This window comes from Lycorma delicatula, chromosome 2 (genome assembly GCF_047948215.1).
Source record: "Lycorma delicatula isolate Av1 chromosome 2, ASM4794821v1, whole genome shotgun sequence".
NCBI classification, from domain to species: domain Eukaryota; kingdom Metazoa; phylum Arthropoda; class Insecta; order Hemiptera; family Fulgoridae; genus Lycorma; species Lycorma delicatula.
This window is the reverse complement of record NC_134456.1, coordinates 147,342,996-147,370,310: the sequence shown is the minus strand read 5'-3', so window position 1 is coordinate 147,370,310 and position 27,315 is coordinate 147,342,996. Positions and strand designations below refer to the sequence as shown.

General features: G+C 30.2%; 1 protein-coding gene across 1 annotated transcript; it reads right to left on the bottom strand.

Moving 5' to 3' along the window:
* Positions 1-103: 103 nt before the first annotated feature.
* On the bottom strand, positions 104-27,139 carry LOC142320270 (uncharacterized). Its single transcript, XM_075357970.1, has 5 exons — positions 26,937-27,139; positions 18,194-18,444; positions 8,504-8,754; positions 3,164-3,378; positions 104-328 (listed from the first exon to the last, which is right to left on the bottom strand). Exons 1-5 carry the CDS (start codon positions 27,097-27,099, stop codon positions 162-164), a joined length of 1,047 nt encoding a protein of 348 aa, XP_075214085.1. The 5' UTR covers positions 27,100-27,139; the 3' UTR covers positions 104-161.
* Between the last annotated feature and the right edge of the window lie 176 nt (positions 27,140-27,315).

Genomic DNA, 27,315 nt, shown 5'->3' with positions numbered 1-27,315 from the left:
TTTTATTACCAAGCAATTGTCAATAGTCTATCTGTATAATATTCCATGCTGTAATTATAATCCGTTACTGTAGTAGAAAATATCTTCAGAAAATTTTGTAATGAAATTTATACTACATTAATTCTACCTAATGTTTTTGTAACTAACAATTGAATTTTTTTTTAAAACATTTTATTTTTCTTTTTTCTTTCAAGATCCTCTTCCTCTAAAATTTCATCTAATGTTTTGTATTGATGCCTTCTTTTGCATTTAATTGTTAAACCAGCACAAAATAAAATAAGGTTAAACCATAAAATAATTCCGATGCATACATTCTGCCAAAAGAATTCTGAAACAAATGTTTATCATAATTAAATGATAAAATGTTAAAAAGAAATTCTAAACAATTTCAATCAAGTTATCCATTTCTTGAACTAATATAATAATATTTTTAAATAATCACATACATTGGGCAGCTTTCCAATATTGTCTGATATATCCTTAAACCCCGGAATTCATTCTATATTAAAACGTTAACTGTCAACAGCAATACAAAATTGCCATCTGCTTGGTTATTACCCATTACCATAACCATGGTAAATGACTCCTAAGTAACTTTGTCATAAAAAAATTTTATTGCACAAATTCATCAAGCTTTTCTACATAAAGTTTATAAAAATAACCACTTTAATGACATTTTCCATTTTCTTTTTGATAGCTTGAAAAGAGGGAAAAAACATGGTTTATCAGAAGTTTTTTTGGAAAAGTAAACTTTAGACAGTTATAAAATAGTATCAGATGGATGATAAAAATGTATTCAAATATTTTGTTCGTCTAACCCCTATTTAACACTCTACTGAATGCTGTTTTGATTAAATAATTTTTTATAACGCCCCTGATATTTTTGGATCTGATGGGTATTTTGCAATAAACTTTTTTTATCAACTATACAACACAAATTTGACTATACCAATTTGAAATCAATCAAAATAAAATTATAGACACTTAATGAATGTAGCTTTGAAACTATTTTATAAATTAAAAAGGCCATGCATCAATCAGTAGTTGTCCTGTTCAAGTACAGTCTGGTTGTATTGGATATTTAGCTGCCAATTTATTATTATTAAACAGTTCACAAATTTATCACAACATTACAGTATTTTCCAGCTGAAAAATTGTCTTTATTCAATTTCCAGCAAGCATCTGAGATTCAAATATTTTGTAGCATATTCAATGATATAATAAAATAAAAGCACTTATTTATTACTTGTAAATAGCTAAAAATTTTATACACAATCCAAAGTGTTAAGAAATTTTTAATTAATTTTTTTATAGTATTTAACCGTACCTAATTATGTTTATCAGTAAATTAAACTGTCCGTCTGTGTCCTGCCACTGACAATGGCAATTCAGTTTTGCATACTAGTTGAATTTATATTTAATGCAAACTGTATCGTGTGATATATGTATTATAATGTTATGAACCATTATATAGTAACCTAGCCATGGAACATCCACTTAATAGATGATTGAATAGTATCTACTGAAACAAGTATGATCTACCTATTATGTAGTTAATGTTTTTCAATTAACATTCACATTTATTTTTCCTTTTGCAATAGTGGCTTTTGTTAAATTACAGTCTTAGCGATCAATGATTAAATGGAACATAAAAAAATTCCAAACCTAACCAGGATTCAAACCCAGAAGCTTCCAACGACAGGCAGCAGAGTTTGTATGTCACCGGTCATACCGTATCAAGTCTCTGATTTGCTCAACATTGTCATCACTTTTTGACGTTAATGGTCTTCCAGAGCATGGATTGTCCGCAAATGATTCCCGGCCATCTGAAAATGCTTTAAACCACCTAAAATCTTGGGCTCGTGACAAAGCGTAACCTCCATAACCCCTTTTCAATTTTAAAAAAGTTTCAATAGCATTCTCACAGATTTTTACACAAAACTAGTTGCTCATAATTATTAGTATCACTCATTTTTGTAACACACAACAAAAACTTGTTTCATGAAAAATTTGTTTACGTCTCATATGGCAACATACACTAAAAATAGTAATACTAATATAAATCAGCTGTTCGTATATCCATATGTTTACGAGTAACTTTAGTGTGTTGCCACTTCGGCTACCAAAAAAAACTAGTTTCATTACTTTACAGACTTCGTATATTAGTTACGTGAAAATAAAAGTTTTGCAAAATAATACCCGCTAAGTGGCTTCCATGTCGATATATTTACGAAACAAACAAAACGTTCGTGTGTGTGTCTGCTTTAGACTAAACAACTACTGGACCGATTTATGCACAGGGAAAAAGGAAAAGGAAAACAGAAAGAGTAGAGGGGACATGGAAAGGGGAAAGAGAAAAAAGGGAAATTTGAAAAACATGAAAAAGGGAATCGGAAAGGGGGAAAATGGGAAAGGAAAATGGGAAAGGAAAAAGGGAAAGGCGGAAATTGGGAAATAAATAGGTTAGACAGAGAAATAGGGAAAAGTGTAAAAGTGAAAGGTTAAATTTTGTGAAGTCCTGTAATATTCAGTTTTTTAATGTTTTATCAAACTTTCAATTGTGTTAATTTAATATATATACCAAATCTAGCAATAGTGAAGCATTGCCGGGTCAGCTAGTTTATTATAAAGTAATCATGTTTTTTAAAATATCTGCTAAAAACCTAGTGGAGCTGATTCACCACAGCATTATTACAAATTAATTCTATATATTAAAAAAAAAACAGCTAAAAACCAATTCCAGTTACAATAAATTTCACCCCCGATCCCTTGCTTTACTCCTTCCTTTCCTAACACTGGTAAAATGCATGCTCAGAACCTATTTTCTCTATGTTGGCATTCTACTGGATGGATCAAAGCTGATATTTTTTTATTCTCATGAGAATGGCTTGAAGGTATGTCATCAAGCAACAACAGACCTTCAAAATGTTTATCCTGTGAATAATAACATTGGAAAGTTACTCATTTAAGTAATAAATGTAAATTTTTGAGGAATTCTTGGAGGAGACTAAGTTTGTGGTCCAATAACACTTGATGACATATCTGTGGGTCATTCTGAGCAGAATAAAAAGAATTAGCTGAATTTATCCAGAACACTCAGAAGGACTGTAAGTAGGTTTTTCAGGCCAATTTTTATATATATATCTGTTTTTGTCATCATTACCTGTATTATCAGAAAAAGAAGATTTAATTTTGATTATTACATCTTGCATGTGGACACTATCCACAAAACAACTGTAATTTCCCTCATCACTCCATGCTATACCACTTAATGACAGTGTTCCAAAAATATCCACTTCTATTCTTGAACTCTTATTACTTCGAGCTTTAAGCTGTTCTCCATTTTTAAGCCATATTACTTGACTCGTAGCTGTTGTTCTGTGAAAAAAAATTAAAAAAAAAAATTAAATAATTAAATTAATTAATAATTATAGTATTATAAATAAAATAAATTGTTAATTAAAATCTTTATTTCAAACAATATCTATTTTGTTATATTCTCATTTTTAGTTTCATTATTTACTTACACAGGATGTTCTGCAAGGTAGTAATAAAACTTTTAAAACTGATTCAAAGCATGAAAATAAAGAAGAAAAGTTCAGATGAATTAAAATGACCTGTCTCACATCATAATCCTGTCAGTTTTCTTGTGTTTTGTAAATAGAGATGTATAACTAAAGACAGATTACATATCTTAATAATATTTTCTAATTAGGTATTTATCCATTGTATAATAATATTTTGAATACATACAAGTATTTACACCAACATAATCTAACAAATAAACAAAGTGTGTCAATTTTGCAATTTCAAATTGCTAAAATTTTAATTTTTAAATCAAATATCTTTGCAATTCTCACTTTTATGAAATTAGATTTTATTTGATAAAATATTAAATATTTTATTTTGAATGAGTTGATATTTCATTTGTTTGAATACAATTACTGTACTCATAATTTGAAAACTGATTCATTAAAATAAAAACAAAAAAAAGTTCAAGTGAATTAATTTAAATGACTTGGGTTTTCCAAATGATGGCAGAAAATGTCTACCTGTTATCAATTCCTTTAATAATAAAAATATGAATTTGATTTTTAAGCTAATTAGTTCAAATTATTATAAATAGTCCAGGCCTAGTGTAACAATATCAAGAAAACCAGGAATATCAAGGAATATCAACTCATATTACTAAAATATGAGTTTGGATGATATTACATCATAATGCTTTGAACATTACCAGTTGCAAAAAGTATTGAATCCAAAGAAAGCTCCAGGACCTTTGCAATTGCTTATGAATTTTTTGAGAACAAAAAAAGAATTCAAGAATTTTCTTATTTAGGATATCCTGCTAGAAACCAGACTAAACCTATGGTTTTAGTATGATGGTCTTATGTAGCACGCATGGTTTATAACAGCCAAATTTTTACACTTTTGGATTTGAAGAGGATTGTTAACTGGTTGTCTGATCACCATACATAACACCACCAACCAGGCTTTTTCCTTTGTAATGTGAAGAGCACAGAATGTAACAGCATAGAAAGCTAGAAACACAGAACAATTGCGTGGAGAAATAGTTGCAGTTTTCAGTAGCTTAAGATAGGAACAGGATCAAACTGATAGGCAGGGAATTCATGCAAAAACATATTAGGTCAAATTAAACCAATATTGAGAATAATTCAATTTTTTTTTGTTTTTGAAAAGCTTAAATGAATTTAATCAGAAGTTATTACTGATATGTAAACAATAATAAAAATCTTGTTTATTTTATTTTTTATTCAATTGTTACATTAAATTCTCAGGGTAAAGTGTTTTCCTCTTTTTACTTGAGAATTGAAAACAGATTCAAACATATATTTCTTAGAATAATTTATGTATAGGCCAATGTTTTTCACCATAATTTGGTTTGAAATTGTATTTAATATACGAGGTGATGATTCATTTACATTAAAACACTTCACATGTTGTCTAACAAAACATGTATGAGTAGATGTACCAGATTGATCACCAAAGTATTAAGTCTTTTGTTAATGAAAAGAGCTGGGGGACTTTGGTATCAAGCCGGGCAATAGGATTCAAAATTTATATATTATAAAGTTTTTTATTTGTACCCAGGAGCAGGCCACTTTGAAAAAAAGAGTGGTCTGAATTTGTAATAATTTAATTTTTGTGAATTAAAGAGGGCCTGAAACCCAGAGTTAAAATTCTTTACTATCATTGTTTTTTCTTGTTCTTAAAAATATAGTGTTTTAAGAAACAACAGTTTACATGGCAACACTTCTGTTAAAATTTAAGGAAGACTAAGAAACCTAGGGTACATGAAGGTACCAAACTCTATTGAATTTTTACTGGCCCACAAAATCAACTTTTTAAAATTGAATGGGTTGAACATTGCAATATTTCAAATTTTGTTAATTACAGATGCATGGAGGTAAATATTTTTGACTTACCTTTTTATTTATCTCTGAAAGTGAAACAAATTTTGAAAAAACTCTTCAAATATCACAGTATTTCAACTTTACCTCATGTTAATCAAGATTCACAACATTCCTTCCATGATCATGATCATAATCATAATCCCCTTCTTGGTTGCAACCAATCAAATCCCAGGATTAATGATAAATGATTGTCTCACTATTAGAATTAATTTTTAATTTACATATTGTGTATTATTAATTATGAACTGGCATTAATGGTTCAGGCAAGACAGCAGCAAATTATTCCAAACAGAGGCAATCCAAAACTCTCAGTCACCAGTCCCCTTTCTTCTACCCAGCCTTTTGCTTATCCTTTATTTTTTTATTTTTTGGGTAAATGCCATGGAATTTAGTTAGTCACCATAGTTTTGTCTGTGACATCATGCTAGCACCTTCTGATAATTGCTTCATTACTGGAGCTCATTGTGTAACAGCTTTATATCACAGAGAAATGAGAAATCTGCGGCGAAAACCAATAAATTGGGGTAAAAAACCCTGTTTTTTTATATTTGAGGTACAATAACTTTTTAAAATGGTTAATATACACATAAAACTTTTAAACAAAATTTGCTGATAATTTAATTCTGAACAAAATTGTGTAAGATAAGTTGAATAAAACAAGGAAAGTTAGAAAAATGTTTTTTTATTTAGAAATAGTACATTTGATCAATGCGTATTGTATTATAAATACCAGTTTATAATTAATATTCAGAAATGAGCCAGGCATTTTCAAAACATTCCTTGGCACACTTCTGTACTGCTTTTGTGGCTCTTTATAGTTAGTTCTTCAGGGATTTCCTTAAGTTGCTCATCTGCATACATAATGCAGACAATTAATTCCTCTTGTATTTTTGTTTTGCTTACAATATTTTTCATTAATCCCCCCGACACAAAAATTTAAAGGTATTGATCTATGAGGTATGGACCTCCACAACTGATCTATTTCAGGGAAATTATGATTTCAGTGAGTGGAAATAGAAATGGGTAGACGAGTTATCATGCTAAAAGTGTAGTATACTTAGTGTTTCAGCGCTAGAGGAACATCTTCAAGAAGTTGCAGCAATTTTTCTTGAAGAAAGTGCAAGTAGACCGCAGCATTTTAAGTACACCATACATTAGACGCTAAACCAGTCTTGAAAATTCATTCCACAGTTTCTTGAGGGTCTGCTTCTGCCCATGTGTATCCCACTAGTTGCAGAGCTACAAGCGAAGCGGACCATCTTCTGGATGTAGATGTTATAACTGGCTGTTTATGATATGGATAAAACTTGTTTTGTTTAAGTTTCTTTCAAACCATCGAATGCGAAACTCCGATCCGCTCAGACAGACGTCGTGTACTGACGCCTGGACTGCGCTGAACTGTATTGATAATAATTTCATCAATAACAGTGTCGTGTTGGGCAGATCGTTCAAGTGGTACGAATAGTAGGAACCTGTTTCCCGAAGATTGCCAAAAGTTGCGCTATTTTTTTTTTTTTTTTTAGATTTATCCTGCGATTCGGGAAACTTATATCACATTCTTTTGCAGCAGCTGTAGAATCACCATTACACACACCCAAAATGAATACCATATCAGCATATTCCTCTCTTGTAAATAAGTACAGTATTACTTTAATAGCAAACCGATCACGTTCAAACTAAAATTCGTACAAAAACTTAACGAAACGTAACTGTGCTGTCAGTACCCGATATACTTAATGTATCTTACTGAATTATTTTAACACTAATACAGTATTGCGCATTGTTGATCAGCTGTTGTTATTTTATTACTAACTTTTAAACAATAATTTTTCAAATAATTTATTGTATTTTTGTCATTAATAAAAAATGTCTAAGAAATTTTTATTTATTTACTTTTATTTTACAGTTGCGTAATTTACATTTTTTTTTAAAATCTTTAACAGAAGTGTTTAACAATAAATTTTGTTCTTATACATTTTTCACATCACCTAAGAAGAATTTGTTTTTTTTTTGTTGACATTAAATAAGTACTTTTCGAACAAATATAATAATGTACAGTTTCTAAATAAAATTTTAACTTTTCTTTGTTTTATTTCATTTTATCTCTGCCATTTTTTTCAGGATTAAATTTTCTACAAATTTTGTTAACAGTTTTATGGGTTTGTTACCCATTTCACGAAGTTATTGTACGCCAAACATAAAAAAAAAGGATTTTTTACCCTAGTTTATTAGTTTTCATCCCAGATTTCTCAAGAACTACTGCAGATACTGTTCTGAGACTTATTTCTTACCCTAGTTTATTAGTTTTCATCCCAGATTTCTCAAGAACTACTGCAGATACTGTTCTGAGACTTATTTCATTCGTTTTTGCAGGTCAAAAATCATAATCACCAATTCTGCTCCTTAACTGACTTCCTACAAATTTCATTACGACCTCATTTCACCTGGGTAGCTCAAATCCGAGCGAAATATCCTTCACTTAGCTTCTTGGAAACTTCATGATACAGTCTAAAACTTTAAAATTATTAAACGGTAGTAGAAACTGATCGCCATTAACAATTCCAGTGATAAAGGTACTCTTAGAACCAAAACATCCTTGGAGAAGAAATTGTTACACTTTTATGAAAGCTGGTCGTTTAATTGACAAACTATATGAAATAGTTTTAAAATTCACATCATAATCATAATTAGTTGCTACTCTGGCCATGAATTGGTGCTACTGTTCTCACGCTGACATCAGCTAATGGTGGTTTTTTTCTTTCGGATTCGGCAGATATGTAAAACACCCACGACAATGATCCCAATGTTAAATTATTAACACCAGTTACAGAAGATAATGGCCGTATCAGTGACTGAAAATGTTATTACACGAGTTTTAAAAACACTATATTTCATAAATCTAATTCTTTTGTCATTTAAAAAGTTGACGGTTTAAAATAGTTGCCATTGCTGACTGTCATGGATAAAAATATTGTAAATTTCAGTTATGATTAAAAATTCCTTATATCTTACAATAGGACATTTTTCTATAAAAGCAAAAACAAAAATTACATTTTTAAAGGTCTTACTCAGGACAGGTCAGTATAAGATGAGCGTATTCTTTTAGATTGTAGTAATCGTGATATTTTGCTTGATGAATTCCTGAAGAAACTTGGCATTGGCCTTTACAATGTGATACTATTAAAAAATTAGGTATGTTACTTAAATCTTTAGCTATTTTTGGAAATAGAGCACTTAATTGTAATGAATGGCAAGATAATTGATATATACTTAAAAATCTTTTTATTGTCAGCATTTGTAAATTGATATTTTCTTCATCCTGTTAAAAAATAATTTATTATTATTATAAATACAATGCAAATTTATCTAATATTAACTACATCAATATTTATGTTTGGTGCCTTATCAAAAATATTATAGAAAACCTATTATGTATGAAAGTTAGCCCAAAAATACCAGTTATCTTAAAAAATAACAAGTATGCAATTACAGACTGAGGAGTGATGTGGTACCATTTTCATTCAATCAGTTATTTTTATTATAGCCTGATACATATACCCAGGACCACATACACTTAATCAAACATGAATATTACTAGCATAGTGCACACAATTCACTGCCACATGTCTGTATGGATTACTAGCTATCAAAATCTATTTTTTCTTGAAAGAAACTTACTCATTTTTCATTCATTTCACAACAGAAAAAACATTCTTTTCTATAACAGAACAAGTTTTTAAGAATATAAAAATGTGTATAAAAGAACACTTGTAATATCTTAGTTTTTTCATGGATTTTAATATTTAATACCTTATATTTAGAAAAAGATATAACTTAAGATGATTTATGAAATTTTACCTTGAAATTTAATTTAAATGTTAACAACAAATCAGTAAATAATTTATATTAGTATTTTCATAAAATATAGTTCTTAATATTTTTTTGTTGTTTGACAATTAAAATTCTTGAACCTATTTTGAGTAAAAAGCCAGCAAATAATTTTATATTATCAGATCTTTGTAAATTCACTTTTGTTGGATGAGAATAGACATCAACGTTTTGATATGACTTAATGAATTTTCTCCATAAAAAATTGAAATCCAGGTTTCTATTCTATGGATTTTATTTATACTATGAACTCTTTAACAATGCATTAATATTACATTAAATAAGAGTTAATAACACCACATGTTATTAAAATAAATCTGTGATGCCATTAAAATACATTGTTAAATTTGTAATTATCCTTGATCCTTCAAAAATACAAGTGGTTTTAAACATATTCAACACCAATCCTACAAACTTTATTAAAAAATTGTAAAAAATAAGCATTTTCTGAAAACTTTTTCATTAGCTACACTTGGTTTCAAATTATTTGATTAACCTTCAATTGGTGAGGTGACATTTCACCATTACATATGGTTAGGTGACATCATTTTGACACCCCTTAATTTTTTATTAATTTTTACATAATTTTTAATTTTAGTTATTGTTAAGTGAATAAAGCTTTTTAAAACATCTTTAATATTTTAAACCATTTTTTAATACAACAAAACACTTCTATAGAATGATGAAAAAAAAGAACTTGAGAGATTGAGGGGTTTGACTAAACCACATAATGTTACACTACAAAAAATGTTTGGAGCAACTTTCAAACAACTCACAGAAACTGTAATTCAACCAATATATGTATGGTCGAAACAAAGAGTAGTGACTGAATGTTCACCATCAACAAATATAAGCAATAATGGAGGTTTTATGAATTTATATAAATGTACAGTAGTGAGGAATCCAAAGCCAAATTCCAACAAGGAAGTAAAATATTATGTACAAGTTGAGCGGTTGTCTGTAAATCACAACTGATTTACAGCCCTAAGTAAACGAATTTACAATACACTTAAATAAAGCCTGGAATACAATTTGTACAGCATTTATTAAAATACAATATAATTAAGCTGAAAGAATACTTCATAGTTCAAAATAATTAACCCTTTAGATGAGATCATACTTGAATAAGTATGCTGAGAAAAATATAAAGGTGGTTTCTTCTAGAACATGTGATAACTAGGTAATTGGTGGCTGAAATAATTCTAATTTACAGTCTTTTCCTTAGTTACATGATTGTCTGTAATTTCAAAGGAATTGCCAAAAAAAAAAGTCTCACATGGTTGCAAATTCAAGTTATTTGGTGTTGGAATCCCAAAGTAGGAAAGCCATATTAAAAAAATAAAAAGAAATAAAGAATTTGGAAGTCATAATTTCAGGTTGATGGTTTTTCCTTTGCTTTTTTTCATTTTATTGAGATTTGAAATCACACAGTTATATTTTATTAATATTATATAAAAATACAGGTAAATATAATGCAATAATGATAATAATAAAAAGTAATAAAATAAAAAAAAGTTGTAGTTTAGTCTTCATAGTAGTTCCTGCAAATCTTTTTCAGTCTAAACATGCAGGGTTTTTACATTTGTAGCACAAATACAATGTCCATTTCTTCTTTTTTGTAGGGCAGATACTGCACATCTTTCGGTCTTGCAGCCTTCCAGAAATTGTTGTTGGAAGTACCTCAGGTTCTTATTGAAATTTAGAAATTCTTTTTAATGAAATTTGTGTATCTCAAGAAATTCTTTTATTATAAAATCTTCACGTTGCACGGGTGGAAACTAACTTCATTGCTACTACTTTCAGATAGTCAGAGCATCTGTCATAAGACTGTATGTCATGCAACTGGTAGGCGATATAGGATATTCACTGCACAAATGTAGAACAAAACCATCGACCACCTCTTTATACGCCGGATACAAGAGTAATTACTACACATCTTTTCTAAACTATCAACCTCATTTTTTGTGGCATTATAGTAAGATATAATCTCAGGCTTATTTTTTTTAGGTCATCAACTTTATTATGATCCAGAGAACTAATAAGTGTTACTGCTCTATTACATTTTGGCACATAAGAAATCAAGGTCATTTGTTTAGTAAAGCCATATAAAATTTTCCCAATTTTTTGTTTTTTGTTAGGGATAAATTCAGCTGGAATTTCTCATTTTCTTTTATTTAGGGTGCCAACATACATTAGCCCTTTACCTCCCAGTTTTTTGACCAAGTCAGTTGATGAAAACCAATTATCGCCAGTTATGTTTCTATTTGAGCCATAAAGGGGTTTTGCCAGTTGTATTGCAGACTGTGTTGGTTTAGAAAATTTGTTTTCTTCTTCTGACAATTCAATTCCAACAGAACCCTTACCACTGTAAATGTATGTGTTATATAAATAACTAGTTCGCAAGTCTAGTCAATTTTACATATTTATTTGTATTTTTGGTATAAACAATCTGAATGCACATCTGCTACGGAATGGGACTAACATTTCATCTACACAAGCATTTGAACTGAAGTTGTAAATGCGCTGACAGTTAGCAATAAAAATGTCAAAATTTTATTATAAACAATGCTGCTTTGTCAGTGGTTTTCCTCTGAGCTCTTGTTTCAAAAGTCAAATCTTAGAACAGTAACACTAAAAATCGCTTTTTTGATATTACCAGTCGAAAGATTTCTCAGCCTGTTTCATCAGTAGATAAAATTGAGTCTATGCTTTTGCAGTTACATTTGAATATTGCTATAAGAAACAGTATTCCTGTAAGTGCTTTCAATTCAACAATATCAACGTCATTCAGTTCAATAATATTTGAATTTTTGTATCTTGTTCTCAAAGAAAGCAGTTTTTTATTTGTCTAATTTAAAGTAGTATGTAAAATATTGTTGGAAAATAGTTTATTCCATACTCCAATTTCATTTTCATTTCGAATGTTGTGCCTGTTACCAATTCGTTATATATTGTGCTGCAACTCGGGCATTTCTTTTCAGTTCTATTTTAGACCATCTAAAATTGGATTTACTCAGATAAATGTTTTCATCTACTTCCCCATGTTTATCAATCCCTTAATTTCCACCACCTCCTGAAACCTCGACCTCAGAATCTCCATCACATTTGCTGACAATACAGTCATTTTGGTCAACCTCTGTTCCTCATTTCCAACAGCAACCACCTTTCAATTTTCAACTGTAGCCCATTCTTGATTATCATTTTTACCTTGTTCCCTATTTTGATCTGTAACTGGTTCATGGATGGATGGGAAAGTGAATCCTCTCTTTCCCATCCATCCAGTTCACAAAGAATTGCTTCTTTGAAATTCTAATCATTCATATTAATTTTTACACTGAAAAAATTTATACAATTTACTAATAAAATTGAAACTAGATGTAAAGAAATTTATATTTAAGCAAAAAATTATTTGATCATTTTACAAAAGGAAATTGTACTTACATGAATGGTGAGCATACATCAGTTTGAAATCAGACACTTGATTAAGAAAAAACAGGCACAGTAAAAACTCTCACTGCACAACAATCTAATTATAACTAAAAAAGAACCAGCTACTGCAAAACACGTTTCATTATGTGTTTAAGGAGGGGTAATCACATAGTGACCAGACCTGCACCATCATTTTGACATCACCTCACCAGTTGAAGGTTAAATTATCTATCAATTTCAATTTTTTTTAAATTTATCTTCAAGTCTCCAACTACTAATGAAGGTATTAACTATGTTGAGATTATTATAAATTTTTTAGACTTTAGTCAATCAATCCAAAGATATTCCATGAGTCACAAGCACACTACACTGAATAACAAATGCCCAAGTAGAACAAACATGCTACTCCTGTTCCACCAAAGTGTTAATTAAAATATTATAACAGTTTATTTTTTATTAAATTAAATCAAATTCCATAAAATTAATTTGAAATGTATGTTAATAAAAAATGCTGTTCTATATTCTAGTCTTTTAGACTAGAATTTAGATAATTTAGGTAATTATTAATATACAGCAGCGTCTTAACCTTTCAATTTTTACGACAATTTTCAATCATAATTTTCATTGTGCCCCTCTCTCAAACAATAACATTGCATATAATAATAATATATTTTGATGCTAAAGCAACACTACAACCTTAATTACAAACCTTAAAAATTACCAAGAATAAGTAAATCTATTGATATTTGGCAACACCAATCCGTTGCATTGACAAAACGAGAACCAATATCTCTTTATTGCTCTCTGTCTTATGTTCACCATATCAGACATTCTTGTGGCTTTGCGAGAAGTTCCGATTTGTCTCAAACATTTTGGAATGTCTGCACAAATGTGTATAAATGCTGCACTTCATTCAATTCCAGCCAGTCTCAAAGTCGATCCTTCTATCGCTGTCGAGTCTGTCGTGAATGTGTATGTTGTAATTTGAATGTTAATTGCACAATTCACGATATTAATTACTCACAGCAGTATATTTATACAGAATCATGGATAAATTTTTTAGTGATTGTAAGTGAGCATTCTAATACTCATTTACAATCACACACAATCTTACAATCACTTACAATCTTGTTGATGCTTCACTACCTTCTAAGATAGTGAAGCATCAACAAGTGCACATGGTTCCGAAAATAAAATCAAGAAAATATTCTCAAGAATACTTCAATTTTGGGTTTACCATTACTGAAGTAAATCAAGAAGAAAGGCCTCTGAGTGTCATTTTGGCAGCAGACAACATGAAACCTAATAAACTTAAACATTTGGAAATGCTTCATAGTGAGTATGTTAACAAACCCTGAAAATTCTTTGAATTAAAATTAAAATCATATAAGCTTTTAAAAAAACTTTGTCTGTGAATGAAATAGCTTTACTTGCCTCTTACAAAATTTCATATAAAATACTCAGATGTAAAAAAACCTCACACCATTGGTGAAGAGCTTATTGTGCCAGCTGCAATTAAGATTGTAGAAGCTCAGTTTGGAGATAATTTTTCCAAACAATTGCAGTCCATACCGCTATCAATGATACTGTTGTCTGTTGAATTGGTGATATAGCTGAAAATGTACTACATCAGCTTTTTGGGAAGTTGCATGACAAATTGTTTTCAATTCAGCTTGATCAGGCAACAGATAGCAATAAAGATGCTCATTTCATTGTCTGTGTTCGATATTGTGATGGTATGTCAGCAGTAGAAGAACTACTTTTCTGCAAACCAATAGAACTCAAAGCAACAGCAGTCGCATTATTTGCTATCTTTAATGATTTTATAAATGAGGCAAACAGAGAATGAAAAAATTGTGTCAGAGTATGCACCAATGGTGCTCGTTCAATGTCTGGAAGATTCCAAAGTATATAAGCATGTATGAAACAAGAATCTCCATAGTGTGTGAACACATTGCATGATCCACAGAGAAGCTCTGGCTTCCAAAGAAAAGAGTCTGGTCTGAATATTGTCCTAACGACGACAGTTGTAACTGTAGTAAATTATATAAAAATGAGACCCCTAAAATCAAGAATCTTTTCTGCAATTTGTAAAGACATGGTGCAGTACATTCAAATTTACTATTTTACTGTGAAGCAAGATGATTATCATGTGGGAAATTTTTGGAATGTTTTATGTTTTAGAATTAAGAGAAAATTGCCATTTTTCTAGAAGAGAAAAACCGACCGGATGCCAAGATGTTTCAAGATAGCTTTTTGTGATGGAATTATAGTATTTCTTAAATGTTGATAGTTTATTTTACCTTTTTCAGCACTAGCATTCTTATGCTTTCTACATTCATCCATCAGCTCCAATATATCCTTTGATATGCAAGGTTTTCTACCAGTTCTCTTTATTTCACCTAAGTTCACTTCTGCTGGTTTAAACATTTCCTTTTTAACAATTTCCCATTCTTCTTCTTTATTTTCTATCTTACCTTTTTACTCAGACCTCTTGCGATGTCCTCCTCGAAAATCTTCTTTACCTTCTCTTCTTCAAACTTCTCTAAATTCCACCAATTCATCTGACACATTTTCTTCCAGTTTTTAAACACCAATCTACATTTCATTATCACTAAATTATGGTCACTATCAATGTCTGCCCCAGGATAAGCTTGCAGTCGACGAGTTGATTTCTAATTTTTTGTTTAACCATGATATAATCTATCTGATACCTTGCATTATCACCTGGCTTTTTTCATGTATATATTCTTCTATTATGATTGTTAAACTGGATGTTGGCAATTACTAAATTGTACTTCGTGCAATACTCAATAAGTCTGTTCTCTCTTTCATTCCTTTTCCCCAGCCCGTATTCACCAATAATATTTCCTTCCTTGCCTTTTTCATTGTTTACATTCCAAGCTCCCTTTTTATGTGTTTAATTGCTTTGTCAATTTCTTTGTATACACACTCTACCTCATCATGATCATCATGGGCACTTCTAGGCATATATATGTGACAATTGTTGTTGGCTTAGGTTTTGATTTTATCCTTACTAAATGATTCTATCACTATGCATTTTTAACTACTCTACTCTCTATCTTCTTCTTAATTACAATTACTACTCCTGCCTTCCGTTTATTTGAAGCTGAGTTATTTGTTCTAAAATTACCTGATCAGAAGTTGTTTACCTCTTTCCACCGAACCTCGCTAATTCCTACATCTACATTTAACCTATCCATTTTCTTTTTCAATTTTCTAACCTACCAACCTTATTTAGACTTCTAACATGCCACACTTCGACTCATAGAATGTTATTTTTTAATTTCCTACTGACCCCTCCATTAGTAGTCCCCACCCAGAGATCCGAACAGGGTACTAGTTTATCTCCGGAATATTTTACCAAAGAAGGCACCTCCATCTTTGTTGCATGAAAATGCAGAGAGCTACATTTTCTTGGAAAAAAAAACAGCTGTAGTTTTCCATTGCTTTCAGTTGCGCAGTAGTACTCAGAAGATTGAGTGTTGATATGACCATTTAAGTCCTTCTGAACCTATGTCCTTAACAACTAAACAACTACTGAAAGAGCTGCTGCCCTCTTTCAAGAATTATTCCTTAGTCTGGCTCTCAACACAACAGATACCTCTCCGATGTGGTTGCACCTTTGGTCCAGCTATTCTGTATCACCGACCACTCAAGCCCTCTCACAATCGGCAAGGTCTCATGATTCATAGAGGGAGGAATAATTATTAAACTTGTTTTTAATACAGTACTGATAAGTTAATTATTAAATATTTTGTGTAGTACTGATACAATCTTATTTGTAAGTGTATTATATTAGTGTAAATGTGCATTTTATTATTTATTATGTCAGAATGTATTTTTTTTTTTTGGTTTTCTTTCAGAAATAAATAAATTTTTTTAGTGTTTACTTTTCAATATGCTTGTGCCCCCCATTTAGTGTTATCATGCCCCCCCTAGGTTGAAAAACACTGATATACAGATTAAAAAAAAGAATATCGGGGTTTTAAAATTATAATATTTCTTAACAAATAAAATAACTGATTAACTCTTACAGTTTTTCCCTAAAAGTGTTCATTGTGAGCATCTTTCATCATGCAGCACACCAACAACTATAACTGGTACATCTGGGGTATGGAAGTAACAGTTACTGCTTTGATTCTGTGCCTCAAATCAGGTAGATTACTTAGTAGCAGGGGCACATACACAGATCCTTAATAAAATCAGATTCTTAATAAGAAGTAAGAGTTACATAGGATTAGATCAGATGAAGTCAAAGGAAGGCCACCACAAAGAAGCTTTCTATTCGGATCCATTCTGACTGATATGGCGATCAGAGAAATTGTCAGTCAACCGATCTGTACAGAGTTATACCACTGAGTTGGCACACCATCTTGTTACCAAATAAAATTCTACTGTCCATCTTGCAGTTGAGGAACGTCATCTATGCACAATATCCAGATAAGCAACTCCAACTCCTGTTACAATCACTTCAAAAAAGGATGGCGTGAAAACTTGCCATTAGGATATTGCACAGAAAAATTTAATTTTGGAGATTCCTTTAGCATTATAAGGTTCATGGGGATTTTTTGACCACCAGTTATGGACATAATGCATGTTAACTTTTCCACTAAGATGAAAAATGTAGACTCATTACTAAACACAATACCATCAAAAAGTCATCATCATGCTAGAACATAGTTGGCTTCACAGCCTGAAACAGTTATAAATGGTATGGACACATATGAAAGTGCTTCCTTAAAACATTCCATACTGTCATCATTGGGATTACTAGTTCGCTTTCCTAACAGAGTTTTAGGACTATGCAGGAAAGAGTCCCTAACACAATGTACATCTTCTTCACACATCTTTGGCCATCCCGTACTCTTCCCTTTACACAGACATCTGGTAGTTTCAAACTGATTATGCCATTGATGAAAGTTATCATCACTTGAAAAAATACAATTAAACTTTCCATTGGCATGCATTGAGTTGTAACTACAAATTTACATTTACCAAACTGCAAAACCCAAGTTTTCTGTTAAGGAGTCACCACCTTTGTTAGTGACCCTGTCATATGCGCAACTAAAACCATTCCTCTATGCTCTCAGATTCCAACCTTAAATCAATATGTCATACAAGAGATATAACAAATTAAAATTCCGATATTCTTTTTTGAACGCCCAGTGTATGTTTATTGTTTCCTCAATACTGATGCAAAATAGGCAACTAACTTTAAATTTTTAAGTAAAATGTTTAATTTTTTTTTAATTGCTCTAGTTTACAACATTTCTATTAAAACTGTCTTATTTTAATAGGCAGACTGTAGATAAATATTAAGAGTTGAGCAATTAAAATAAAATGTTAGTAACTTAATTAAAAAAACCTGAAAATATCTGTGTCATATTATAGTACTATGTTCAGTGTGAATCAATTACCATTTTTTCCTTATGAGTAGGTCTAAGTCGGCAAAAAGCTTTGCGTTTAGAAATTTGTGTACAACCATCGCATGCTTGTTGTTTTTCCCACTCACTAACTATATTCATTTGAACTCTGAGTATATTTCTCAAGTAAATATATTCTTCATTTTCAGACTGAAGAAATTTTTCTTTCATTGGTATTATAAATTTTTGTACATAAGCTTTCCAATTTTCAGTGTTTCCTTGATCATATAATTCTACCATCACCACTGAAATATATTACATAGATACATAGAATTAATATATTAACAACACTTACATACATAGAGTTCATTTTTATATTTTTAGATTTTTAAAATACATATATCTTTGATAAATAAAACACAAATGCTAGACAAGACTTGATAAAAAGAATTTACTTTTATACTTATTAGGTAGAATTACTAGCAAACACAACACATCTTAAATGTAGTAATCACCTTGAGTTTATTATAATTACACTGGTCAATAAAATTTAGTTTTTTGATTGTTAAATGAAAGTGAATGGCTAGTTTTTAATATTTTCTATGCTGATTTCATATATGTTAACAGATTTTTTCTATTGGACTCAGTTTTTTGTAATTGAAATTTCTTTTGAAACAAAAAATGTATGGTGAACACAATATGACAATACATTACATGCATTTTGAACTCACCTAAAATCTATTTCTTTTGAATTTTCTGTAGGTAGTTCCCTCTTTAGATTCCAACAGTAGTCAGCTAACATTTTTGAGTTCCATTCTCCCTGGTATTATGTTTCCATCCCAGATATCTCCTGGTTAAAGCATTCTCCATGCTCATCACTGATAGCACCAAGATTGTTAGTTGTAAAAAATGGATTTGAAGTGACATGTTATACCCAAATACTTTGTAGTTTTGAAGGAGTTCACTCACAGGTTCTCTGTAGTTATTGACTTTATAGTTTCCAAGGAAGTTGTTTACCACATTTTGAAATGATTTCCATGCAGCACCCTCCAAGTCATTCAAGGATTCTTCAAACGCCAGGTCACTCATTAGTTTTCTTATATGTGGTCCAACAAATATACCTTCCTTTATTTTAGCATCACTTATATTAGGGAATTTTTTTTTTAGAAACTGAAACCCTGCATCATTACGATCCATTGCTTTAATAAGATTTTTGAATAAAACTATCTTAATGCATAGTGGTGGAAGATAAACTTTTTCTGGTTTTATTAATGCCTGACTAACAACATTCTTCTCTCCTACAGTCAGTACTTCTCTCTTTGGCTACTGTTCTTTTATGTAATGGTTTTTCCCCTCCCTGTTGTCCCACTCACGTAAAAAGCAACAGCAAATGCAACTTATTGTATTCAAGTTGCAGTCCAAGTAAAAGTGCTATTACTTTCAGATCTCCACAATGTGCCATAAATATTTCTCATACTGAATCCTGCTCAATACAATTTTTATATTTTCATAAGACTCCTTCATGTGAACAGTGTATGCTAATGGTATTGATGGATATCTATTTCCAATGTGAAGTAGAACAGCTTTCAAACTAAGCTTTGACGAGTCAATTCATCAAGATGGTACATATGTCTCAAAGCTTCCAGTAAAGAGTCCATATCATTACATTATACTATGCTTTCGTACTGAGAGAAGAAATGTTCAAATTCTGACTGTCTGTCACGGAAAGCACTTATTTTAATGTTCAGTTGTAAAAGATGACATCCTTTCAGTTTTGATGCCAGTATTTCTGCTTGATTCTTTGATAAATTTAGATCACGAACCAATTCATATCATTTATTCTGACCAATTAATTAAATGGGGCTCAGTATATCTATATTCTAAAAAGTTTGGATCTGTTTCTTTATCGCCTGATAAGTCAGCACAAAATTTGACATTTTCATCCTTCATCTAAGTTCCATGTTTCTGGTGGTACTGGAATTGGAAGCTCTTGGCTATGTGTCACTGGCCGCATGTCAGAGGGAATATCAGAGTATTTAACAGTACGTCTAGTTTTAGCTGTTATCCCAGATATCTCTATAACACAAAAATAACAGTTTATGGTGTGATCCTTCACTTCTCTCCAAACCACTGGAATTGCAAATTGCACGTGATGAGATCCATTTAGCCAACCAGTCAACAATGTTACACAAGAAACACAGCAAATATGAGGAGTCCAAAATTTGTCCTATCACCTAATTTACATTCAAAGTACAGTTCATATATGACTTTTTTAACAGTGGAGTTATATTTCTTTTCTAAGACTTCAATGTTACCTCACCCTGGAGGTAGCAGAAATTGTTTGGGTAATTAATGCAACTGCGAGACACTGTTAATACATGACAATAACTGATATTGTTTAAAAAGAAACACTTTGTAAACACGCTAATTTAATAAACATACACTCAATTTACTGAACAAATCCTCAAATACAAAAGCCAGCTACAAAACTAACGTTACTCACACGAGAACTCACACTTGAATGAGAATTAAAACTATTTCTTAAGTCTGCATGACAATTTATAAGTAAATATAATAATGACAGAAATAACTAATGAGTGGATGATATGTTTGTAGTAAGATGAATACAGGAAGAATAAGTTTCATTCTTGTTCATTTTAATTAATGTGTAAATAATAAACATGATGACTAATGTCTAACTAATCAATGTGACAACAATTAAGAGATTTTAATAAATAAATAAATCTATTTAGTTGATAAATAATACAATAAAATATGTTCACAAAATGCTCTGCTTATGGTGTTCATTCATGATACTATCTGAAAATAAGAATGATGGATATAAAAAAAACTAAGCCTGATAGAAGAATTCTGATTTCATATTTGAAATTAGCGTGAAAAATACTGTAAGAACCAGTTATTCACTCTCATTTAACAAAATCATTGTAATCAGTGTTATTAGTTTCAATTTTATTTTAAATTCATCATCTAATAAATGAATTTCTTTAAGTATATTTAAATCTTCACAAAAAGTCCTTAAAAATTTTAATATACCTGTTTCCTAAAAGTGACTGTAAAATTTATTTATTTGTTTTCAAAACTAAAGTGATCAAAGATAATCTACCTGAGACACCTTACTGAACATATCTGTATTTTTCCCTTATTCATACGTCTATGCAATATTGCTTATGAATGACGTCAAAACAACTACAGTATAAAAAACATAATAACTATAATACTGCAACATAACAGATGATTATTTAAGACTTTTGTGACTAACCAAATCATTTTTAATAAATACAATTTTCTTTAAAGCCTGTCATAACATTCTCAGTCACCCTTTCAGCCAATTTCAGTGAATGCTATTGCTGTTTTCGTACTGACATTATCTTATGTTATTGCTGACCATTCTGCTGAGTTATGCGGACATATAAATATATATATTAAATTTATAATATTTACCAATAATATTTATAATAATATAAATTTACATATAATTTATATAATGTGGTCAAAAAATGCACTAGATTTGAATTGTGTCTGTTTATTTGTGTTATTTGTGTTTTTATATATTTCAAAATATTCATGTATGTGGTCCTTGTGTGTTAAGATATGGTCCTTCTTTGATATATATAATGTAGAGTGATCTTTCTATCAGGCTGATAATAGATTTCAGAATTATGATTATTCCCAAGGAGGAGAAGTTGCTACACACTTTGATTTTGCGACTGGCAGAACTTTTCGGCAAGTTTAATTCAATTTGAATGAATAAGGTAAATAAATCCTGTGTATAATATTGACCAGGAAACACTTTTAATATATACAGTACATTTGTTTTGGCCCTTGACAAGACATAAGCTAACCCAATCAATTTTCATCAGAGGTAGTCTCTCTGTAAGTTGATTGACCTCTTCCTTTTCTCTCCCCTTACCTTATCCTTTTTCCTTGGACAAATGTCATGGCAGTCAGTATGGCAGTAGGGTCAGAAAATTGTTACAAATCATCAGACAAACTAGATTACAGAGTTTTTTCCTAATATTTAAAGAAGTTAAATACTCCTGTTAGCATTTATATTTCTTTCATTATACATCTGAATTTATAAAAACTTAAATCCTGCTAGCATCATCATATCTACTCTGCTTGTACAAAAAAAACTTCTATCATGGTCCTGTCAGTTCTATCAAACGTTTTAGCAATATTCTAAAAGTAAAAAATGTTTCTAAATTTGATTAGTAGTAATAAAATATTGTTTTTTGCAGGTAGTCAAATTATATTTTTTATGATTTATTAAACAAAATTAAAATAAATCTTGTTTGTTTAGAATTGTTTTTAGACCAGATACTTTTACACTGTTTCTTGTAAAGTATCAAATGAAAGATCTCACTGAAGGAAAATTTCTATAGTGCAATGAGAGACCAACAATAAAAATGAATTTACGTTTAATTTTCTCAGATCATTTGAGATAATTTTCTCTTGATCGATCGTTACGAGATTTGCGTGGAATCGTTCAACCATTCGGGAATGCTTTGATATTGCTCGCAGGAGATTTTAGGCAAACATTGCCTGTAATTTCTCGATCGACACCAGCAGACGAAATAAATGCTTGCCTGAAATATTCAACACTATGGCGACACGTACGTACGTTGCAGTTGTCTACAAATACGCGTGTCCAGTTGCAGAATGTTCCATCAGCTGAGGTATTCTCACGACAGTTACTGGACATTGGAAACGGACAGCTGCCAGTCGATGAGACGTCGACGAATATCATTTCCTGATAATTTTTGTAATTTAGTAACATCGAAAGAAGAACTGATCTAAAAAGTATTTCCTGATATTCAAATTATTCATAGAAATCACGATTGGCTCAGTGAATGAGCTATCCTTGCCGCCAAGAATAAAGATTTTCAACTTAATAATGTTATTCAATCCAGCATTCAAAGTGAGGAAATTAAATATAAGTCGATAGACACCGTTGTAGAAGTAGAAGTAGTTAATTATCCAACGGAATTTTTAAACTCACTTGATCTGCCAGGGACACCACACATATTAAAATTGAAAATAGGTGTGCCAATTATCCTGTTGCGGAATATTAATCAGCCAAAACTCTGCAACGGCACGCGACTTGCAGCTAAGAAATTGATGAATAACGTAGTGGAAGCAACGATTTTAACGCGGCCTTTCAAAGGTGAAGATGTCTTCATTCCTCGAATACGCATGATCTCCACCGATACACCATTTCAATTTAAAAGATTGCAATTCCCAATTCGATTAGCATTTGCAATCACAATCAATAAAGCTCAAGGTCAATCTTTAGAATTGTGTGGTTTAGATTTAGATTCGGATTGCTTCTCACATGGACAACTGTATGTGCGTGTTCCCGAGTCGGCAAACCTTATAGTCTTTATATCTACGCAGACAGTGGAAAAACAAAAAATATTGTATATCCACAAGTATTGCAAAATTAAACTTCTATGAAACGTATGCTTTGTTTTGTTTCTCATTCCTCATCCATGCAACCACAATGTGCCACAGCGAAGCGTGGCGGGTACAGCTAGTATGTATATATATATATATATATATATATATATATATATAGAGAGAGAGAGAGAGAGAGAGACTTTTTTTGGACATTTTTAATGCCCAAAATGATTTCATTTCCTAAAAACAAACTCAAATACTTTTCTCTTATCTTAGTATTAAGCTTAGTGATGAAAAGTGAATACACTGTTTTATTGTCAACTGATATCTCATGCACTGTATTTAATGTTATTTTGGGATCACCATAAAAAAAATTTAGAAAGAATTTTTAGGCTACAGAAAACATAGTAATAATGAAAAAACATGAAATTTGTAGGAAAATTTTGAGATATGTATAATTGGTGTATGTAAAATGGGCCTATTCCAGACGTCCATGATTTGGGAAAACAAATTGAAATTTCACTTTTGTATCATTTTTAGTTTTAATTTTTAAGTCTTTGAAACCATTTAAAAATGGTACTTTGATTTAAGTAACTTAACTTAAGTTAATAAGAGACTTAACTTATTTAAGAAACTTTCTTAAATATTAAACAATAAATACATTTTCATTTGGTTTACTTAGTATTATAATATTGTTTTTTAAAAAATGCTCCTATAAGCACATTTCATGGAGATCGGCATTTTATTGATCCCTTTAACAAAAAATTGTTTTTTTGTCAAAAAATGTAAGCCTACATAGAGTTATATTGTATTCATATTAATCAATACAACACATACACAAGAGAGAACATAATAATGAACAAGCCATATATTTATTATCATTTTTAATGACAGAAATCCTGCAAGAACGTGAACAAAAATTAAAAAAAATAGTTGAATACAAAACCACTGTCAATATTTATTTTTTCTTTACTGAAAAGAAAAATGACAGTTTTATTATGCATTAAAAACTTAATATTCACTACATTCTCCTATATTTTCATTAACCTCTTTCAAATTCTCATGTTGAGCTTTACTGAGAAGATTATACCAAACATATTCTGGATCCAAAAATTTAGATAAACCATGCATGTCTTCTTCTTTAGCTGTATTTAATTGCACAAGTTCACATATTAGTAACTCACAATCCAGATTTACATTGGAATCATTTTTCTTAAAATATTTAAAATGAATGTAAAAAAATTATCATAAGTTGTACCACCTTAAAACTCCTCCTGTTGGCTTAAGTAAAAGTTTATAAGATTGAATCTTAAATGCATGCTTAGAATCCAAAGGTTTATACACCATTATTGTTTGGAATCAGTTATAATATTTACCTCATATTTCATTACAAAATGGGGATAGATGCTGATGATTTTCACTGAGTATCATATTTTTGAATGGTGTGTACTTTCTTCTTTTCTTAGTTTTGTATTTCATAATCAAAGTTACGTTCATATTGATTAAAAGAGTGTTCTCTTACTGGAAAGATGTGTATAAATGTACTGTTAAACTTCACAAGAAACAAATTACAAAATATAGTCATGAATAATTTTTGTTTTATTCTCAAGCAATGACAGTCATGAAAACAATCTACTGGACTTCAAATTCATTGTCTGTAATTAATGAAATTGTATACAAACACTATTGGGACTTTTTTTAGAACCAATCTCTAAAAAGTAGTAAAAAACACTGTCATTGTTCTGGCAGAATACACTCACAAAAGCCACTTGTAAAACTGAACAGTTTCATTGGTTTTAGACAACAGCAAATTTTGAGGATAACCAAAGTCTAGAACTAATATCTTGCTCTTATTGTCCTAATATTTTTTATTTCCTATATTGTCTAGCCTTTCTTTTGTGTACATTAAAATACAGTAATTTATTTGGGTTAATTCTGAGTTTTGTTATTCATTTAGCACAGTAATTGCAAAAATCTGAGCATGGCTTATGAAACCTATAGTTTGTATTGTGCTTAAAATATTAATTATATATTTTATAACTTACTTTTAATGTTTCAGTTTTCTCCCAATAATATTTTTGAAAAGGTAAGAATAACAATGTTTTATGTCAGTTTAGGGTTTTCAAAATATTGTTTTTGAGAATTGTTATGACCATAGTGGGATAGCTGTAGATCTGCTGCAATTATTCTACAAACAGCCAAATATTAAAAAATGTATTGTCATGTTGCCCTTTCAAATCAGGAAATGAAACATTAGACAAATCGGATGTCAGTATGATTTTTCTCATACATCAGTTGATTGAATTTATTGACTTTCGCTAAGAAATGAAATTAAAGTTTTGCTGGAAAATCAACAACACTATGAGATAAAAACAAAAGCCCCTTCCTAAAAAAGGGCTATATCATCTTACGCCCTTATTATACCTTATCCTCGATTGATGAACCAATAATGAATTGTAGATATACATATTTTAAAAGAAAATAGACACAAGAGATTACCTAGATGTAAGCCAACTTATGCAAGGCCAGATATCATCACCTTAATGCTTAATTTATTAATATTTTTATTCATTTAAAAATGTATGTAATAATAGTAATTAAAAAAATATATATTTATTAATATTTAAAATAAAAATATTATTTCTTACTGCTGTTATTTTTCTTAACATCAGGTAAGACAGTATAATGGAGATCTATTGCATTCTTCAGGAATTATATTGCAATATGGTGTGACAAACAGAAAGCAGGATGTCTATGAATGTTACGCTTTAGTTCACTAAATGAACTTTGGATAAAATTTGCATGTCATTTTGTTATTTTCTAAATTAGAATTAATACAGTATAGTAATTGGTTACATACTTTCAGATAATAAAATTTACACTTTTTTTTTGTCAAATTTTTTATCTTGCATAATGGACAAAATAGTACTATGAAAAGTATTCTTAAACAAAAAATTCTTGAAAGGATAAAAAAATTAATTTAGACAAATTCTTATTGAAAATTTTCACAAAAAGCTTAAGACAGTTTATTAAAACATCTTGACTTTTTAATTTATATAACTTGTAAATCTCAGTGCTGTGTTACTTTTAGGTGTTCAGTTCTGATGTCTAATTCTATAAAAAGTACTCAACACACAAATCATTGTTAAAAAATTTCAACAGCTGTTCTGCTCTGCTAGATCAATCAATTATAGACATGTCAAGGCAGTTGCATAAAAAATTTTTTACTATCAAACATTCCTGAGACATATTCACCTATTTATTTTATATAAACTTATAGTTTTCCATTAGATTTTTATACTCATATCCTAGTTAATAACTAATTTAAGAGCTAAAGATACATCTACTAATAAATTTGTTTTCACCAAAATAGTATTACCATCAATATAGTAAGCATATACTTTCTCACTGTCTTTTTGATTTATATTTTCTTGGCAAGAATATAATCCAGAATCATTTTCTTCAATACTGTTTATTAAGAGAGAATTATCTGTTTGTAAATGATATCTTGCTTCGTTTAAGAAATCAATTTCTTGAGGCATCTCATTATTTAAATAATTTAATTTTGTCCAAACTTTTGCCTTACCATTATCAGCTTCATTGCTATGAACATACTATTTATTATTCAAGAGCACATTTATTAAAATATAAATAAAAAATCAAATCACATAAATTATATGTCAGTTACTTTTCTTATTTTTACTTCCTTGTATGAAGTAAAGGAAGTATTACACATGACAAAAAATGTTGGTTTTCAG